Genomic DNA, 20,631 nt, shown 5'->3' on the forward strand with positions numbered 1-20,631 from the left:
TCCTATGATTAAGAGTCTCTTATGGTTTGTCTCCCTCTCTGATTTCATCTTGTTTTATTTTTTCCTCTCTTCCCCTGAGATCCTCTGTTTGTTTCTTAAATTCCACATATGAAGGTGCCTGGGTGGCTCAGTTGGTTAAGCAACTGCCTTCGGCTCAGGTCATGATCCTGGAGTCCCAGGATCGAGTCCCACATCGGGCTTCCTGCTCGGCAGGGAGTCTGCTTCTCCCTCTGACTCTCTTCCCTCTCATGCTCTCTATCTCTCATTCTCTCTCTCTCAAATAAATAAATAAAATCTTTAAAAAAATTCCACATATGAGTGAAATCATATGATAATTATCTTTCTCTGATTGACTTATTTTGCTTAGCATAATACCCTCTAGTTCCATCCACATTGTTGCAAAAAGAAGGCATTATTTTTTTTTTTTTTTTTTTTGATAGCTGAGTAGTATTCCATTGTGTATATATCCATTCATCTGTCAATGGACATCTGGGCTCTTTTCATAGTCTGGCTATTGTGGACATTGCTGCTATAAACATTGGGGTGCACGTGCCCCTTCAGATCACTACATTTGTATCTTTGGGGTAAATACCCAGTAGTGCAATTGCTGGGTTATAGAGTAGTTCTATTTTCAGCCTTTTGAGGAACCTCCATACTATTTTCCAGAGTGCCTGCACCAGCTTGCATTCCCATCAATGGTGTAGGAGGGTTCCCCTTTCTCTGCATCCTTGCCAACATCTGTTATTTCCTGACTTGTTAATTTTAGCCATTCTGACTGGTGTGAGGTGATATCTCATTGTGGTTTTGATTTGTATTTCCCTGATGCCAAGTGATGTGGAACATTTTTTCATATGTCTGTTGGCCATTTGGATGTCTCCTTTGGAAAAATGTTTGTTCATGTCTTCTGCCCATTTCTTGATTGGATTATCTGCTTTTTGGGTGTTGTTTGAGAAGTTCTTTCTAGATTTTGAATACTACCCCTTTATCTGATAAGACATTTGCAAATATCTTCTCCCATTGTGTAAGCCTGTCTTTTGGTTTTGTTGACTGTTTCCTTTGCTGTGCAAAAGCTTTTTATCTTGATGAAGTCCCAATAGTTCATTTTTGCCTTTGTTTCTCTTGCCTTTGGAGATGTGTCTAGCAAGAAGTTGCGGCTGAGGTCAAGGAGGTTACTATCTGTGTTCTCCTCTAGGATTTTGATGGATTCCTGTCTCACATTTAGGTCTTTTATCCGTTTTGAGTCTATTTTTGTGTATAGTGTAAGGAAATGGTCCAGTTTCATTCTTCTGCATATGGCTGTCTAATTTTCCCAAAACCATTTGTTGAAGAGACTGTCTTTGTTCCATTGGATATTCTTTCCTGCTTCATTGAAGATGAGTTGACCATAAAGTTGAGGGTCCATTTCTGGGTTCTCTATTCTGTTGCATTGATCTATGTGCCTGTTTTTGTGCTAGTACCATACTGTCTTGATGATTGCAGCTTTGTACTAGAGCTTGAAGTCCAGGATTGTGATGCCTCCAGCTTTGGTTTTCTTTTTCAACATTCCTTTGGCTATTTGGGGACTTCTCTGGTTCCATACAAATTTTAGGATTATTTGTTCCAGCCCTGTGAAAAAAGTTGATGGTATTTTGAGACGGATTGCCTTGAATGTATAGATTCCTCTAGGTAGCACAGACATTTTTTTAAAGATTTTATTTATTTATTTGAGAGAGAGAGACACAGCAAGAGAGGGAATACAAGCAGGGGGAAACAGGCTTCCCACTGAGCAGGGAGCCCAATGCGGGGCTCGATCCCAGGACCCTGGAATCATGACGTGAGCTGAAGGCAGATGCTTAATGACTGAGCCATCCAGGCACCCCTAGCATAGACATTTTAACAATATTTGTTCTTCCAATCCAAGAGCATGTTTTTCCGTTTCTTTGTGTCTTTCTCAGTTTCTTTCATGAGTGTTCTAAAGTTTTCTGAGTACAGATCCTTTGCCTCTTTGGTTACGTTTATTCCTAGGTATTTTATGGTTTTTAGTGCAATTGTAAATGGGATTGACTCCTTAATTTCTCCTTCTTCTGTCTCATTGTTAGTGTATAGAAATGCCACTGATTTCTGTGCATTGATTTTATATCCTGCCATTTTGCTGAATTCCTGTATGAGTTCTAGCAATTTGTGGGTGAAGTCTTTTGGGTTTTCCACATAGAGTATCATGTCATCTGTGAAGGGTCAGAGTTTGACTTCTTCTTTGACAATTCAGATGCATTTTATTTCTTTTTGTTGTCTGATTGCTGAGGCTAGGACTTCTAGTACTATGTTGAACAACAGTGGTGAGAGTGGACATCCCTACCATGTTCCTGATCTTAGGGAAAAGCTCTTATTTTTTCCCCATTGAGAATGATTTATTCACTGTGGGATTTTCGTATATGGCTTTTATGATATTGAGGTGTGTTCCTTCTTGGAGAGAATTTTTGCATTCATGTTCATCAGGATGTTCATCAGGAATATTGGCCTGTAATTCTCCTTTTTGGTGGGGGTCTTTGGTTTTGGGATCAAGGTAATGCTGCCTCATAGAAAGAGTTTGGAAGTTTTCCTTCCATTTGGATTTTTTGAAACAGCTTTGGAAGAATAGGTATTAATTCTTCTTGAAATGTTTCGTAGAACTCCCCTGTGAAGCCATCTGGCCCTGAGCTCTTGTTTGTTGGGAGATGCTTCAATTTCCTTGCTGGTTATGGGTCTGTTCAGGTTTTCTATTTCTTCCTGGTTTAGTTTTGCTGGTTTATACATTTCTGGGAATCCATCCATTTCTTCCAGATTGCCTAACGTGTTGGCATATAGTTGCTCATAATATATTCTTATAATTGTTTGTATTTCTTTGGTGTTGGTTGTGATCTCTCGTCTTTCATTCATGATTTTACTTATTTGGGTCCTTTCTCTTTTCTTTTTGATAAGTCTGGCCAGGGGTTTATCAATCTTATTAATTCTTTCAAAGAACAAACTCCTAGTTTCATTGATCTGTTCTATTGCTTTTTTAGTTTCTGTTTCATTGATTTCTGCTCTAACCTTAATAATTCTCTTCTCCTGCTGGGTTTAGGCTTTCTTTGCTGTTCTTTCTCTAGCTCCTTTAAGTGTAAGGTTAGGTTGTGTATTTGAGAACTTTCTTGTTTCTTGAGAAAGACATATTAATATATACTTCTCTCTTAGTACTGCCTTTGCTGCATCCTAAAGGTTTTGAACAGTTGTGTTTTCATTTTCATTTGTTTCCATGAATTTTTAAAATTCTTCTTTAATTTCCTGGTTGACCCATTCATTTTTTTAAAATATTTTATTTATTCATTTGAGACACAGAGATACAGAGAGAGAGGAAGCATAGGCAGGGGGAGAGGCAGAGGGAGAGGGAGAAGCAGGATCCCCGCTGAGGCAGGAGCCTGATATGGGGCTCAATCTCAGGACCCTGGGATCACGACCTGAGCTGAAGGCAGATGCTTAACCATTTGAGCCACCTAGGCACCCCAACCCATTCATTCTTTAGTAGGATGCTCTTTGGCCTCCATGTACTTGAGTTCTTTCCAAATTTCCTCTTGTGATTGAGTTCCAGTTTCAAAACACTGTGGTCTGAAAATATGCAGAGAATTATCCCAATTTTTTGGTACTGGTTGAGATGTGATTTGTGACCCAGTATGTGATCTGTTCTGGAGAATGTTCCATGTGCACTCCAGAAGAATGTGTGTTCTGTTGCTCTAGGGTGGAATGCTCTGAATATACCTGTGAAGTCCATCTGGTCCAGTGTGTCATTCAAAGGCCTTGGTTCCTTGTTGATCTTCTGCTTAGATGATCTGTCCATTACTGTGAGTGGGGTGTTAACGTTCCCTACTATTTTTGTATTATTATTGATGTGTTTCTTTAATTTTATTATTAATTGGCTTATATAATTGGCTAGTCCCATCTTAAGGGCATAAATATTTTCAATTGTTAGATCTTCTTGTTGGATAGACCCTTTGATTATGATATAGTGTCCTTCCTCATCTCTTATTAAGTCTTCAGTTTTAATCTAATTTGTCTGATACAAGTGTTGCCACACCAGCTTTCTTTTGATATCCATTAGCATGATAAATGGTTTTCCACCCCCTCACTTTCAATCTGGAGGTGTCTTTGGGTCTAAAATGAGTCTCTTGCAGGTAGCATATGGATGGGTCTTACTTTTTTTATCCAATATGATACCCTGTGTCTTTTTTTATTTTGTTAAAGATTTCATTTATTTATTTGAGAGAGAGAGAGAGAATGAGAGAGAGAGAGCATGAGCGGGGGAGGATCAGAGGGAGAAGCAGTCTCCCCTCCGAGCAGGGAGCCTATGTGGAACTCGATCCTGGGAATCCACGATCATGACCTGAGCCGAAGGCAGTTGCTTAACCAACTGAGCCACCCAGGCACCCCTACCCTGTGTCATTTGATTGGGGCATTTAATCCATCTACAGTCAGAGTAACTATTGGAAGATATGAATTTAACAGACCTGTACCCCTGAAACAAATAATACATTATATGTTAATTAAATGAAAAAAACAAAAACAAAAAACAAGCGAAAAATAAAGTGGGTTTCCTGTAGGTGGGAAAAAAAAAGAATGATATGAATTTAGTGCCATTGTATTACTTGTAAAGTCACTGTTTCTGTATATTGTCTCTGTTCCTTTATGGTCTATGTTACTTTTGGGTTTTCTCTTCACTTAAAGGATCCCCTTTAATATTTGTTGCAGGGCTGGTTTAGTGATCACAAATTCTTTTTGTTTCTGTTTGTCTTGGAAGCTTTTTATCTGTCCTATTTTGAATGACATTCTTGCTGGATCAAGTATTCTTGGCTGCATATTTTTCTCATTTAGTGCTCTGAATATATCATGCCAGTCCTTTCTGGCCTGCCAGTTCTCTGTGGATAGGTCTGCTGCTAGTCTAATATTTCTACCCTTGTAGCTTATGTACCCTCCTGTCCGGAGCTGCTTTCAGGATTTTCTCTTTTGTCTGACAGCTGCCAGTTTCACTATTGTATTTTGAGGTGTCAAGCTATTTTTATTGATTTTGAGGGGGGGTTCTCTGTGCCTCCTGGACTTGAATGCCTGTTTCCTTCCCCAGATTATGGAAGTTCTCTGCTATAATTTGCTCCAATATACCTTCTGCCCCTCCCTTTTCCTCTTCTTCTGGGTTCCCACTTATTCTATTGTTGTTTCACTTTATCATATTCTCTCAAATTCTCTCCTTGTGAGCCAGTAGCTGTTTATCTCTTTTTTTCTCAGCTTCTTTATTCTCCATTATTCTGTCTTCTACATCATTAGTTCTCTCTCTTTGCCTCATTTATCCTAGCAGTTAGAGCCTCCATTTTTGATTGCATCTCATTAATAGCCTTTGTTATTTTGACTTGATTAGATTTTGGTTCTTTTATTTCTCCAAAAAGGGATTCTCTAGTATCTTCTATGCTTTTTTCAAGCCCAGCTAGTATCTTTACAATCGTTATTCTGATCTCTATTTCTGACATCTTACTTATATCCATACTGGTTATGTCCCTGGCAGTCAGTAATGCCTCTTGTTTTCTTTTTTGAGGTGAGTTTTTCCATCTTGTCATTCTTGCAGAAAGTGGTCGCTTTTCTATTTGTAGAATTGAAGCTATTCTTTTCTTAGATTTCTGTTTGAGTTCACAGGTGTTCAGAATGATTTGATAGTTTCTAGTTGAATTCCTGGGACCAGATAAAACTAAAGTCTCCTACTCCTCCACCATCTTGGACTATTTCTTGGCCCCATTGTTTTTGATGAGAAGTCTGCTGACAGTATTAGTTCTGTCTCTGTGTTGGCATTATCTATGTTTTATATAGGTTCTTCTCCATCCTTTTTCCAGTTGCTTTCAAATTTTTCTTTTTAATGTTGGTTTTAGCAGGTTTTTTTTTTAATTACGGTTTTCTGTGTATTTGTCATTCTCGATGTTAGCTGAGCTTCTTGGTTCTGTGGCTTCATGTCTTTATTAACATTTGGAAGATTGCTATCTATAATTTTTCAAATTGGTCTTCTGCCTTAAACTTTCTCTTCCTTCTTGTTTGATCACATGACACTACCCCACAGGTCATTGAGTCTTCTATTTTTTATTCTTATTTTTAAGATATTTATTTCTGATAATTTTTATTAACCTATCTTTAAGTCCATTTATTTCTTCTTATTCATTTCTCATTCTGTTATTATTTTTCTCCAGTTTTTATGAATATTATAATTTTAATTCTGGGCTTCACATTTGGTACTTTCTTAGAAACTTAGAAATACCTCTATTCTGAAACTTGACAACTCTTAAGCAATTATATATATATATATAACTTTTCTGTAGATTCTTTAACATATTTCATAATCATTGAAAAGTTATATTTATCTTATTTATTTTAGTGTATTATTTGTCTTTAGGTCTGTTTATTTTGATAGCTCTTTTCTTCTGACTGTGGCTCATATTTTCTGCTTCTTTGCATGTCCGGTAAGTTTTATTCTACCCTAAACATCACCAACAGCACATTGTAGAGATTTATAGATTCTGGCATTTGCCTCTGAATAATATAGATTCTTCTTCTAATAAAAGTCCTGTTGTAAATATTTTTCATTTTCTGCATATTATGGTGGTTTGATATCTTACAAAACCTTCTGGCTGAGGAGAGACTATTAAATCTTAGAGATAGCAAAGGGCCCAGCCAGAAGCCTGTCTTTGATCTGCAAACTAACCAACCAGAGTCATACCTCTTCTATCTGGCCCCTAAACCTTCCCCTCATTCCTATTTCTGCCTCTGTCTCTAGGACTTGTGAGTATAATAAACTTTGTTTTTTCCTAAACCTATCCTCTGTCTCCTCTTATGGCCATATTTAGCTGACCATCTCATAAAGGAACATAAAACAGAGGTTATGTTCCTGGTGGAATACTATAATTCTGTGAGGTCTTCGTTTTGAGTTTTTTTTTTTTTTTAAGTTTGGTTTATTTCAGTGTTGCCTTAATACAAGGATATAGCCCTTAGTCAACCCCTGGGACATAGTATTTACTCCTAAGACATATCTGTCTGGATGGTAAAATGTGAGGAATTTAATAAGCTATGCTGGCCTTGAACTCCAAACTCATTCTCTTCCACACTAGGTACTACTTGAATTTTTCAAAGTTTTCAGCCTTGCAGCAATTTCTCCCCACTGGGCTGCTTTGAGTTTGCAGGCTCATATAGATTAGGAAATAATTTAAGAGGACATATGGAGATTATTGGGGATTTCCCTGATGGGGCTCCATACATTTTTCTTCTCATCTGGCAGAGGTTCTCCCAGCCCCATACTCAGATCTCTAAATTGTCCCACAAGACTCCTGCTTTCTGCCTGAGCTTATCATCCATGCACCAAATGGATGTGGGTGTGTTCTAAATTCATAAAATGGATAAATATGGACCTCACAGTTTAATTCCATTCTTTCAAAGATTGGACACTATCCATTTTCTGCTTGCATTTACTCACTCAAGAAGTTCATTTTTGTAATTTATGTTAAGTTTATATCTGTTACTTTAATACAAGCTCTTTTGCTATTCTGGAAGTATTAATTATTATATTACTAAATTATTTAATATTTTAAAACTATGTAGTTATAGTAAGGAAATAAATAAATTTCAATGCATTAACTTTATGATATTAGTGACTGATTTATTTTCTCCTCCTTTATAATATTATATTTTCCATATTCATTATCTGCTTGAAAACAATTCTCTTATATTAAGTAATTGTATTTTAGAAGATGACAAATATAATTGGCTACATATATGTAAACATATATGTATATCTAAAAAATAAAGAATAAAATTAATAAATCAGTGAAAGGACAGCTGTGAGGACATTTGAGCTATATTCCTACATGAAAAGGGCAATCATTGCATGCATCTGAATATATTGTACCCTAAAATAAAAGGGACCTCAAAGCACATTAGTTGAAAAATATTTCAGTGCCAAGAATATGCTGAAGCTCTTGTACTTAGTACTATAACCTAATGTGAATTTAAAAGTAAAGCAATCGGAGGGGGAGATGAACCATGAAAGACTATGGACTCTGAAAAACAAACTGAGGGTTCTAGAGGTGAGGGGGGTGGGGGGATGGGTTAGCCTGATGATGGGTATTAAAGAGGGCACGTTCTGCGTGGAGCACTGGGTGTTATGCACAAACAATGAATCATGGAACACTACATCCAAAACTAATGATGTAATGTATGGTGATTAACATAATATAATAAAAAAAAGTAAAGCAGTGTCTCCCTAAGGGGAATACAGATAATGGAATGGGGTCCAAATATACACATTGGTTTTCATAAACCCCTAAGTAATGAGGTAATGAAGGGAAGTAAAGGACAAGAGAAAAATATAACGACAGGGATTTAGTTATTTGCATATGATTCACCTGGTTGAGAAAGAGCCGTATTGATTTTCAGTGGGTGTTTAACTTAGTGTTTTACATCACTTTTGGAGCCAGCCTGTTATTGTCCCTAAAGAATGCTGTACAGTACATATCAGGGAATGAGTTCAAGAAATCATTGTGAAACATTTAACCACTAGGAATTGAGGGATTTTGCAAAGTTCTTTGAACTTTGATATTTACTGAGCAACCACAATTAACGAGCTTCATGGTATTGCACTTAAATTCAGGGTCACACTTGATAACTGCTAATAAACCAGATTTACAACCCCAAACAGCACAGCTGGAATATTTGTAATAATATAGCATTGGAATAACTAATATGCTGTTACTAATCAGTATTATTTTCATCTTGTGGGTTTCCTGTGCTCATGGACAAGGTAAGTTGAAACAGATCTGAACACTTACCTTCTCTCTTAAATGTAACTTCATATCATATCTACTTTCGTGTATCTATAATTTTTTAATGAATTTACTAGTAAAAATAGTCTGTATTGTGATACCATGATGGAGCATAACTTTATAAAGGAAAATTATCTTGTGTTTATCTAATGGGAAAATAAAATAAATTGTTTTCTATTTCCTAAATTTGACAGGAGAAGGACACTCAATGCTGATTATGGAGATGTGTGAGTATGCTCACACAACTTTAGGAAATATGTCACAAGAAAAGTGAGATTCTGACCTCAAAATATATGGAGGTTTCTTATTTTTAATGCAAGAAATGGATATCTACATAATCTTATATATGGTGATGGTTTTATGGCTTTGTATGTCAAAACTTCTTAAATTTAGGGGTAGAATATTTGTCACATTTTTTAACTATTGAGAGTCATTTAAAAATCTGAATTAATCAGAAATGATCAACACTTAATAGTAATTTCTACTAATGCAAGAAGATGCTTTTTGGTTGAGATAAAGTCATTCTAAAATATTTTGGATTTGTAGGGGCACCTAGGAAGCTCAGTTCGGTAAGTGACTGCCTTCGGCTCAGGTCATGATCCCAAGGTCCTGAGATCAAGCCCCTCATTGGGCTCCCTGCTCTGCAGGGGAGTCTGCTTCTCCCCCTTCCTCTGCTCATCCTCTCTCTCTCACTCTCTCTTTCAAATAAATAAATAAAATCTTTAAAATATATTTTGGATTTGAAATAGTGTAAAGTCTGTGTTGTTATTCATAATATGTGGGTATATAATTTTTAAGTATACATTTATATACATATCACTTAACTAAAACTACTTAAAACATAAAAATATCTATCTTTATAGTACATAATATGTATTTGTCCTAAGCTAGTGGTTTAGTTAAATAAAGTAATTGATGTTTTTTTTGGTGAAAACTGCTTTCCCAATTCACTCACACAAAGAAACTTATTAAATCAGACATTTCAAATATATGCAGTTTACCGTATTTCAATTATACTTTAATAAAGCTGTTACGAGGGACACCTGGGTGGCTCAGTTGGTTGAGCTTCCAACTCTTTGTTTCAGCTGAGGTCATGATCTCAGGGTCATGGGACCCAAGCCCCATGTTTGGCTCTGGGCTCAGCAAGGAGTCTGCTTCTCTTCCTCTCCCCCGCCCCCTCCCTCTGCTCTCACTCTCTCTCTTAAATAAATATAAATAAATAAATCTTTAACAAAACTAAAGCTGTTACAAGCAATTATGATCAATTTAATATTTCAACAAAATTAGCATCAAGACAATACATTTTAATTTACATTTCTGAGTCCACTGGTAAATATTGAGTAAATAAATAATTTTCAGAGCATTAGCTGTAGCACATTGCTCACTGATTTGTTTTCACCTTTCAAGTAATACATTTTCTAGATTATGTCTCTGAATTCAGTCCTTGTTATTAAAAATTATATCTCATGACATAACAAATATAATTGGTAGATTTTTAAACTTTAGAGAGCAATTTATTTTTGTGTACTAGTTCTAATAGCTTTTTGCTGCATGTGTAAAATCTTTAAGATTTTTATTTATACAATTACATTTTTCTCCTTTCTTAATGTCTTTATAAATTCATTATGATATCTTTTTAAAGGCTCTTTCTTTTAAAATCAAAAACTCTCATTTCCAAATTATTATAAATGAAATCTCTAAAGGGCTTTAGGATACTTCATTGCACCATTTTTGAATAGAATATAAATCACAATGCTTTACTTCTGAATTTACTAAAATTCATTTTGGTAATTTGCAGTACACAGAGTTTTATATGCTCTTTAAGATTATATCCAGGTAATTCCCTTTACTAGCAACAATAACAACAAGAAAACAAAACATCCCATCTAGTTTGAAACTATCCTCCCTCAATGAATTCTTTCTGAAAGCAGCCTTTGAGATGAATGCCCTATAAGTTTGGGTTGCACCAATGTTTCTCAAAGGAGAATTGAACTCACTTGGTGGAAGCACACTGTTTTGTATACAGAAGACATCTTTGTGTGTTTATTGGCATGGGTTGAATTGTGTTCCTGCAAAATTCAAATGCTGAAATCCTAACTCCCAGGACCTGAGAGTGTGACTGTATACAGAAATAGGGTCTTTAGAGAAGAAATTAAGTTAAAAAAGGTCATTAGGGTGGATCCTAGCCCAATAAACCTGGTGTCCCTATACGAGGAAGAAATTAGGACAGAGACACATAAAGGGAAGACTCAGGGAGAAGAGGCCATCTACAAGCCAAGGACAGATGCCACAGAAGAAACCATTCCTGGTGACACCTGATCTCTGACTTCTAGCTTCTAGAATTACAAGAAAATAAATTTCAGATATTTAAGCCACCCATTTTACAATTATAGTTTCATATGTGTATATGTTCATATATCCTATGTAATGTGTTGTCTAGAGTAGGAGAAGAGGGATGGAAAGGGCCAAGATTTCTGAGGGGAGATCTGCAGAAGACGCAGAAAGAAGAGACACAGAAAGTGAATAGAGAACTATAAATAGTCTGACCATCCCATCCCAAGTGAATTTCTTAGATCTGAGAAGCCTACTGGTAGAACCACTTCTATTCTTTCCTCAGTTTTTACATTTTAATCTTGGAAATACTTCTGAAGAACTTAAACATCACAAATGTCTCAAATACCTTTATACTCCTGGTTATAGATTGTCCCAGTTCTTGAATCACAAACCTAAGTGGAACAATTAATTTAAATAGAATAATAAATTCAGGGCGCCTGGGTGGCTCAGTTGGTTAAGCAACTGCCTTCGGCTCAGGTCATGATCCTGGAGTCCCGGGATCGAGTCCCACATCAGGCTCCCTGCTCGGCGGGGAGTCTGCTTCTGCCTCTGACCCTCTTCCCTCTTGTGCTCTCTAACTCTCATTCTATCTCTCTCAAATAAATAAATAAAATCTTTAAAAAAACAGAATAATAAATTCATCAATATGATTATTAAAATAAAATATAATTATTCATGTATGATACTTTTTTTTTTCTGAAGGAGGAACTTGTGATTTTCCAGAAATAAAACATGGAAACATATATGATGAAGACAGATATAAACAAAGCTTCCCCGTTGCTATAGGAAAATATTTCTACTATTCCTGTGATCACAGCTTTGTGTCTCCTTCACAGTCACTCTGGACTCAAATAATCTGCACAGAGGAAGGATGGTCACCAACACCAAAGTGTATCAGTGAGTAAATACATGGTCATTATCTGGATGAATTATTCAGTGCATTCAGTGGGGGAGATGGGGTTGAGGGGGATGTCAGGGGGGCTCACAAAGTTTAGACAATTACAGAGTTGGGGACTGGAGGAGCCAGCAAGGACAAGATAGTCATTCCTCTTGTAAGAAGCTGTTTGTGGAAACAAATCAGAAAAAAAACCAAGTACAAACTTTTGTGTAATATCTAGATCTTCTCATTTTAAATGCTAATGGTCAATACTGTTAACTGCTACTATTTAATTCAAACACACTCATTTGGTAATTGTATGAATGTAGATTTTCTCAAGAGAGTTTATTTGTGGGGCGTCTGGGTGGCTCCGTTGGTTAAGCAACTGCCTTCAGCTCAGGTCATGATCCCAGGGTCCTGGGATCAAGTCCTGCATAGGGCTCCTTGCTCAGTGGGAAGCCTGCTTCTCTCTCTTCCTGCTGCTGCCCCTGCTTGTGCTCTCTCTCTCTCTCAGATAAAAAAATAAAAAATCTTGGGTCGCCTAGGTGGCTGAGTTGGTTAAGCATCTGCCTTCGGCTCAGGTTATGATCCCAGGGTGCTGGGATAGAGTCCCACTTCGGGCTCCCTGCTCAGTGGGGAGCCTGCTTCTCTCTCTCCCTCTGCCTGCTGCTCCCCCTGCTTGTGCTCTCTTGCTCTCTGTCAAATATATAAATAAAATCTTTTAAAAAAAATAAAATGAAAACTCTTAAAAAAGAGTTTATTTGTATGTGTAATATCTGATTCAAAATGTGCTGTTTCTTTGAATATTCAAGAAGCATTTTTAAGCTATTTTCCTTAATTTTGTGTTTTTTACTGATTACATCTTTGTTTTTTAAAATTATATCTCTTACCCTCTCAATGAGTACAGAGAAAAAGCAGAGAAGTGAAGAAAACAGTGTCATAAGAGAAAAGTAACAAAGGCAAAGGAGAAAAAAGTCATCTCTTCCTTCAAAAATCAATTTAGACAATCAAATGAGAAATAAAAACTAACTTTTCTGATATCTAGAGGAATTTTACAAATGTAAAAAGTTTTATATATGCATGTGGTGATTGATGACATTACATATTTTTTTCTTTTTAACTTGCATGAACTAATATTTAAGAATCGAATTTTTTGCACTTGATTTCTCTTTTGAAATTTGCAGAATGTACTACTCTTTCCTTGCAAGATTTGTATTTGTCATCTTTTCGGTTTTCAGGGCAGTGCTTTTTCCCTTGGGTGGAAAATGGTCATTCGGCATCTTCAGGACAGACACACCAGGAAGGTGACACTGTACAAATTGTCTGTGATACAGGCTACAGCCTTCTATATAATCAGAGCAGCATCCGATGTGCAGAAAGTGGCTGGTCCACTCCTCCTAAATGCAGTCAGCGAGGTAAGTAAAATACTGTCCTTTTGGGATCCTGTATTTTTTTTTTTTATAAAGACTTAGCAGCAGGAAAGATATACAGCATTGCTTTGTGCATTATGCATTGTGATTGTCCCCCTTTTAGGTTTAGGGTTCCAACTGTATCTAAGTAGATATGAAAGTCTCTGGATAGTCACTAGAAAATCATTTTGTCCCCTTACGTGAGTTAAATGTAGGCAATATTAGAAAACACTCGTCAAGAACACAATGAAAATCTTTGAAAGATCCCTGCATGTTTTAGTAACACAAATGTAATGTTATAATGAAATTAGGCAAAATCAGTTGACACAGCATGAAGATAAATTAAATTTTACAGAGTGTAATTGTTAAAATACCACATGTGCAAGATCTTACTGCTAAGAAACATAGCTACTTGGCACTTATCTTTTTTGGCAAGTGCTAAATTGATCTCATTTAAAGACTAGCACAAACATATTGATAATTTTCACATTGTTAGAACTTTGTACTTCTGAAATTCAGATTTCCAGGGTATAATTTAGAACATGGAAAACTCCTTCATAAGAAACCACATCAAAAACAGGAATATATTGGAACTGAAGTTGAGTTGAGTTTCTCATACTTTTAATGGAAACAAAGCAGTTGCTGGATGTGAATAAGGGTCTCGGGAATAATAAGATTCCTAAAGCATAGTCAAAGCCTCTAAGGGAACAGTGTCTATTCTATCCCTCCATATTTTCCCACTCATTATTAATTCATTTAATCAATATTGTGAACTTGTATATGCCAAGCAGTACAACTGTTGGAGATTAGTGCTCTATAAGAGTCAGTGTATCTTTATTCATAGACTATAATGTCAAGTGGAAAACTGACAGTAACAATAATAATTTTACAAAGAAGAAAATAGAAAATTAAAGATGATGAATCATGCACATTATAAAAGATAATATTAATAAAATGACTGGACGAAGTTCATGTTTCACATGATATAGTTTTTGAACCTTCTCCAACCTTAAGGATGGCACCTGGAGAAGAGTTAGATCAATCATCTGAAGGTATCAAAAGGCTTCTACTCAATGAAAGAAAACAAGGAGGCCAATGTGGCTGGCTCATGATGAGGCAGAGTGTTGAATTAATTTAGAAGTTATAAGCCATAGCACATATTTTGGATTTTAGTCTATGTGCAATCAGAAACCTCTGGGAGATTTTCAGCAGGCAAATGACACAAAATGGATTTAAAACAAGATCATTATGAATGCTATTTTGAAAATGAATCTGAAGTGACCAAGAAGAGAAGAAGGGAGGAGTGCCAGTAAAAACATTACCATCATCTAGATGCGGCATGTTCTGGGGTACAATAAAATGGAGAAAAGAAGCATTTTTCTGGAGTCGCAGTTTATGTTATTTGCAATGTAGAAAAGGAGAGAATTGAACTGTCTGATACAGTGTGAATATTACAGTATGTCAAGCATACTTTTAAATGAATGGAAAACAAAAAAAATCAAGAAGAGTCTTAACGCCTTAAACCTTTGTAATGTTATTTGTCAATTACATCTCAATAAACTGGGAGAAAAAGAAGCAAGTCTCTTGTAGAGAGCATATACCTGATTCCGAACATTTTTAGACCTCTTTCTCCAAAACTTTGCTTTTTAAATGGAGAGTTTAAATCATTTAAAGTAATTACTGATAACAAATTTCTTACCACTGCCATTTTAATTTGTTTTCTGTATGTCTCATATCTTTTTGTTCTCAGTTTTCCATTAATGCCTTTTTTTAATGTTTAATGGATTTTTTTGTAGTGAACCAATCTGATCCCCTTCTGATTTGCTTTTCTTTCTACTCTTTAGTGATTTATTTTAGTGGTTTCTCCAGGGATTACAAATCACATCTTAAATTTACAATTACCTAGTTTGAATTAGTACCAGCCAAGCTGAAGTAGCATTTAAAAATCTGCTCCTATACATCTTCATTCCTTCCCCTTTTTATGTTATTGTCACACAGTATATCTTTGTTATTGTGTTCCCATTAATATAGATTTATAATTATTGTTTCATGCATTTGTCTTTTAAATCATATAAGAAAAATAATTTAAAAACATAAACACAATAATAATGGCTTTTATATTTCCCTTTATTACCTATAGTTACCTAATGGTACCTATAGTGATCTTTACCATTGTCCTCTATGTCTTCATTTAGCTTCAAGTTACTGTCTGATGTCCTTATACTTCAGCCTTCAGCATTTCTTATAGGTCATGTCTACTTGTAACAAATTCCCTCAGTTTTTGTTTATTGGAGGATGTCTTCATTTCTCCTTCAGTCTTGAAGGATATTATGGCCCAATATAAAATTGTTGCTTGATTTTTTTTCCCTTTTAAATATTTCTTATCACTGCCTCCTGGCCTCCATGGTTTCTAAGGAGAAATTGACTCTTGATGTTAATTAGGGCTTCTGATATGTGATACGTGGCTTCTTTTTTGCTACTTTCAAGATTTTATCTTTGGATTTGATACTTTGATTCTAATGTATCTCAGTATGGACCTCTGCATCTGAGTTTTTTCTCCTTGGAGTTTGTTGAGATTCTTGGATGTGAAGATAATACCTTTTATCAAATTTGGGAAGGTTTCACCGATTCATTTGAATAGTGTTTCGTTTTTCTTCATTTTGTTCTGCTCATTTTTCTTCATTCTTTTTTCTTACTGCTCCTCTTTTGACCTACCTTCAAGTCCATTGATTCTCTTTTTTTGTTATATTTTCTTTGCTCCTTAGAGACTTCTCCTTCAGTCATATTTTAAGGGTAATTCTGCTGGCAACAAATTCAGTTTTCCTTTGAGACTTTCTTATTTTCCTATATTCCTAAAGGATATAGAACTTGAGGTTGATAATTCTTTTGTTCCACCACTTTTAAAATATTGGGCCACTTGTCCTGGCTTCCTTAGTTTTGGATGAGTAGTTTACTCTCATTTGAATCATTGTTTGCTTATTGGTTCTGCATTATTTTTCTCTAGCTACATTTAGGATTTTTTTTTCTTTTCCTTTAATTTTCAGCAATTTGATAATGATGTGTCTTGACATGGAGTAGAGCTTGCACAGTTTCCTGAAGAGGTATATTTATATGTTACATGTATTTGGGGAAATTCTTAACCACAATTCTTTAAGTATTTTTTTTAGCTCTACACCCTTTCCCCTTTATGGAATGCCAGTCTTACTTATTTTCCCACAAGTCCCTGCAGTCTGTTAATTTTGTACCTTTACATTCTATTTTTAGATTAGATCATTTCTATTCATCTATCTTCAACATCAATGATTCATTCTTCCATTATCTCTAATTTATTACTGAGCTCCTTCCAATGAGGGTTTTTTAAATGTTTTATTATTGTATTTTTCAATGTATAATTCTTATTTGGTTCTTTAAATTCGATATCAAAGAGTTCCACAATCTGAGTGATCTCGAAGTTAGCATCTGTTCATTTTCTTTTCTCTTTTGAGATTTTCCTGAATCTTAGTGTGATGAGTAATTTCCAGTTGTATCCTGAATCATTGGGGTATAATGTAGTAAGAAATGGGATTTTATTTAAACCTTCTATTTGATCAGGCCTCCACTGATACAACTCTTGCAGGTAAAGGAGGCAATGACTTATTAGTGCTGGATGGTAAAGGCCTATCACTTGTCTTTGCTGACATCTCCCTAGACTGAGGTTGGGGTGCCACCTTATTACCAAGCAAGGTGCATTTCCAACTATGCACTTGCCTTCCACTGATACCGGGGGAGAGGAGAGGTAATTTATTGCTGCAACTGTGGACATAAGTATAGCATAAGCAGTGAGCCTCTGCTCACATCATGGGAAGAGCAAGGAGCACCTTGTTTGGTAGGGCAGGTTGAAAATCTAATCTACCCACTTAGCCTTTCCTGATAGGCAGACTGCAGTGTTTCTATGGTGTTTTTCTAGGATAAGTTAGGTATTATTTAAAAAAAAAAAAAGATCTGTCTTTGTAGGCTGTTTTTCTTGGCCTTTGCCTAGAAAGAGACCATTCTCTTTCTTTATTCTTTTGGGTTTTTTTTTTTTTGGTGTAAATTTCATGGCTCTAGGTTGAAAGTTTCTCTCATCGCATGTCTGGGATATGCAAGAAGTAAAAAGAAACCCAAGGAATTCACAGCTCTGTTGCTCCTTTTGTTTCTATATCCCTAGTAAATCTGACTTCTCTACATTGTTCAGAGTTTCCTTATGTTTGTTTTATATAATATGTCACTTTTGTGTTATACTTAGCAGAGGGAGTTAGAAATGCTTCTAGATTCCATCTTTCTGAAACAGGAAGTTAGTATACCCTTTTTACCTTCTATAAATTTGTTTCTTTAATTTTTGCAAGGAGTTGATTTTTAAAAACAATGAAAAAATTAAATGACTAGTGTCCCAAGAGACATTGTAGTAGGTTGTATAAGAGTACAGGAACTTTAGGGGCACCTGGGTGACTCAATTGGTTAAGCAGCTGCCTTCAGCTCAGGTCATGATCCCAGTGTCCTAGGATAGAGCCCCACGTCGGGCTCCCTGCTCAGCATGGAGTCTGCTTCTCCCTCTGCCTCTGCCACTCCCCCTGCTTGTGCTCTCTCTCTGTCAAATAAATAAATAAAATATTTTTAAAAAAGAAAAGGTACAGAAACTTTATATGATGGCTAACTATGCAACTGCCCATCATTGCAAACATCATTTTTATACTGGAATATGGCAAAGCAGAAATATTTATTTCTAGGGTATGTGTGATTTAACGTGGCATTAATGGAAGGGCTACAAGATATTGTAATCCTCACTTTATATGATTAGAACTTCACCAATAAATTATTTCTTTCCTCAGAATCACACAAGTCCCGAAATTACATATTGTGCTGCTTCTCAGACATACAGGATATTTTGTATATAATTCCTAATAATTTCACATAACAATACATTAAAAGAAGCAAGTCAAAGTAGGGTTCTATCATAATACTTTTAAAAGGTGGCACAGTTTGATTACTCTGACAAGATCAGTTGTCAGGAGTGGATGGTGTATAGAAAGGAAACTGTTACTTGCGTCCATGTTTACTAGATTAGCATCGGAGAGAGCTGCTGGAAGCATGAGACTCCCACACAAGGCAACTAACTAGAGGGAGAGAAGCAAGAGCTTTACTGGGCAGAAAGAAAGACTCTGGCATGGGAAGGGTTTAGGGGAGTTAAGGCGGGGCAATGATGTTGTCTAGGGGTCTTTACAGGTTTTACCTGGGCAGGGGGCCGAGTTTGTGGCCCCCTCCTCCAACAGTTTTCCCATTGGTCAGTTTAAGAACTTTTCTATATAAGACTATGGCGCCATGGACTTGGTGGGCATAGTGCTATGTCCTAGCTTCCTGTTATCCGGGGCCATTGTTTAGCCTTACACGGTCTATTGTCAACTTTTTTTTATCTTCTTCAGGCCCCTTGGTGGATTCTTTGTTTAGTGGCTGTTTGTCCGGTTTTAGGCATGGAAAGCTTGACCCACAGATGTATGTGCAAACTTGCTTCAGCCCAGGTCCCTGACTACCAACAATTCCTTAAGGCCTATCAAAATAAAGGGAGGGGAGAACACTAGCTTTATTTTAATTGTGTAAAACCAAGTTGTAAAACTGAAAATTTTCAGTTATACTCTATGGCTTTAATTTTAGGCCCACTGAAGATGTCTATTTGTAATCCTGACTGAAATTTGCTATTCAACTGGTATGTTGATCTTTCCTTTTTTTTTCTTTAAATTTTTTATTGTTATGTTAATCACCATACATTACATCATTAGTTTTTGATGTAGTGTTCCATGATTCATTGTATGTACATAACACCCAGTGTCCACACAGAACCGTGCCCTCTTTAATACCCATCACCAGGCTCACCCATCCCCCCACCTCCTCCCCTCTAGAACCCTCAGTTTGTTTTCAGAGTCCAGTGTCCTTCATGGTTCGTCTCCCCCTCCGATTTACTCCCCTTCATTCTTCCCCTCCTGCTATCTTCTTCTTCTTTTTTTTTTCTTAATATATATTGCATTATTTGTTTCAGAGGTACAGATCTGTGATTCAACAGTCTTGCACAATCACAGTGCTCACCATAGCACATACCCTCCCCAATGTCTATCACCCAGCCACCCCATCCCTCCCACCCCCCCACCACTCCAGCAACTCTCAGTTTGTTTCCTGAGATTAAGAATTCCTCATATCAGTGAGGTCATATGATACATGTCTTTCTCTGATTGACTTATTTCATTCAGCATAACACCCTCCAATTCCATCCACGTCGCTGCAACTGGCAAGATCTCATTCCTTTTGATGGCTGCATAATATTCCATTGTGTATATATACCACTTTTTCTTTATCCATTCATCTGTCGATGGACATCTTGGCTCTTTCCACAGTTTGGCTATTGTGGGCATTGCTGCTATAAACATTGGGGTGCACATACCCCTTCGGATCCCTACATTTGTATCTTTCTGGTAAAAACCCAGTAGTGCAATGGCTAGATTGTATGGTAGCTCTATTTTCAACTTTTTAAGGAACCTCCATACTGTTTTCCAGACTGGTTGCACCAGCTTGCCTTCCCACCAACAGTGTAGGAGGGTTCCCCTTTCTCCACATCCCTGCCAACATCTATCGTTTCCTGACTTGTTAATTTTAGCCATTCTGACTGGTGTGAGGTGGTATCTCACTGAGGTTTTGATTTGGATTTCCCTGATGCTGAGCGATGTTGAGCACTTTTTCATGTGTCTCTTGGCCATTTGGATGTCTTCTTTGGAGAAATGTCTGTTCATGTCTTCTGCCCATTTCCTGATTAGATTATTTGTTCTCTGGGTGTTGAGTTTGATAAGTTCTTTATAGATTTTGGATACTAGCCCTTTATCTGCTATGTCATTTGCAAATATTTTCTCCCATTCTGTCGGTTGTCTTTTGGTTTTGTGGACTGTTTATTTTGCTGCACAAAAGCTTTTTATCTTGATGAAATCCCAATAGTTCATTTTTGCCCTTGCTTCCCTTGCCATTGGCGATGTTTCTAGGAAGAAGTTGCTGAGGCTGAGGTCGAAGAGGTTGCTACCTGTGTTCTCCTTTAGGATGTTGATGGACTCCTGTCTCACATCTTGGTCTTTCAACCATTTGGAGTCTATTTTTGTGTGTGGTGTAAGGAAATGGTCCAGGT

At 36.5% G+C, this 20,631-nt stretch overlaps 1 protein-coding gene and 1 pseudogene across 3 annotated transcripts in view; both read left to right on the plus strand.

The window, feature by feature from the left end:
* LOC141374014 (mitochondrial import inner membrane translocase subunit Tim9 pseudogene) overlaps positions 1–20,631 on the plus strand; it is a 781,319-nt pseudogene that overhangs the window by 53,776 nt on the left and 706,912 nt on the right.
* The window catches only part of LOC112828636 (complement factor H-related protein 2-like), a 44,816-nt gene continuing 32,854 nt past the window's right edge, over positions 8,670–20,631 (plus strand). Inside the window, exons 1-4 of one of the 3 annotated variants that reach the window (XM_073900086.1) lie at positions 9,036–9,061; positions 9,381–9,403; positions 12,005–12,065; positions 13,284–13,460. In XM_073900086.1, coding sequence (XP_073756187.1) covers positions 9,043–9,061; positions 9,381–9,403; positions 12,005–12,065; positions 13,284–13,460 — 280 coding nt within the window. In that variant the 5' untranslated portion in view covers positions 9,036–9,042. Of the gene's footprint in view, positions 8,813–9,035; positions 9,062–9,380; positions 9,404–11,870; positions 12,066–13,283; positions 13,461–20,631 lie in introns of those variants that run through there. The other 2 variants (XM_025877860.2, XM_073900087.1) reach the window with 2 other exon arrangements.

The sequence above is a fragment of the Callorhinus ursinus genome, unplaced genomic scaffold (genome assembly GCF_003265705.2).
Source record: "Callorhinus ursinus isolate GAN/ISIS: 27379988/994484 unplaced genomic scaffold, GSC_fseal_2.0 scaffold13, whole genome shotgun sequence".
Lineage (NCBI taxonomy): Eukaryota > Metazoa > Chordata > Mammalia > Carnivora > Otariidae > Callorhinus > Callorhinus ursinus.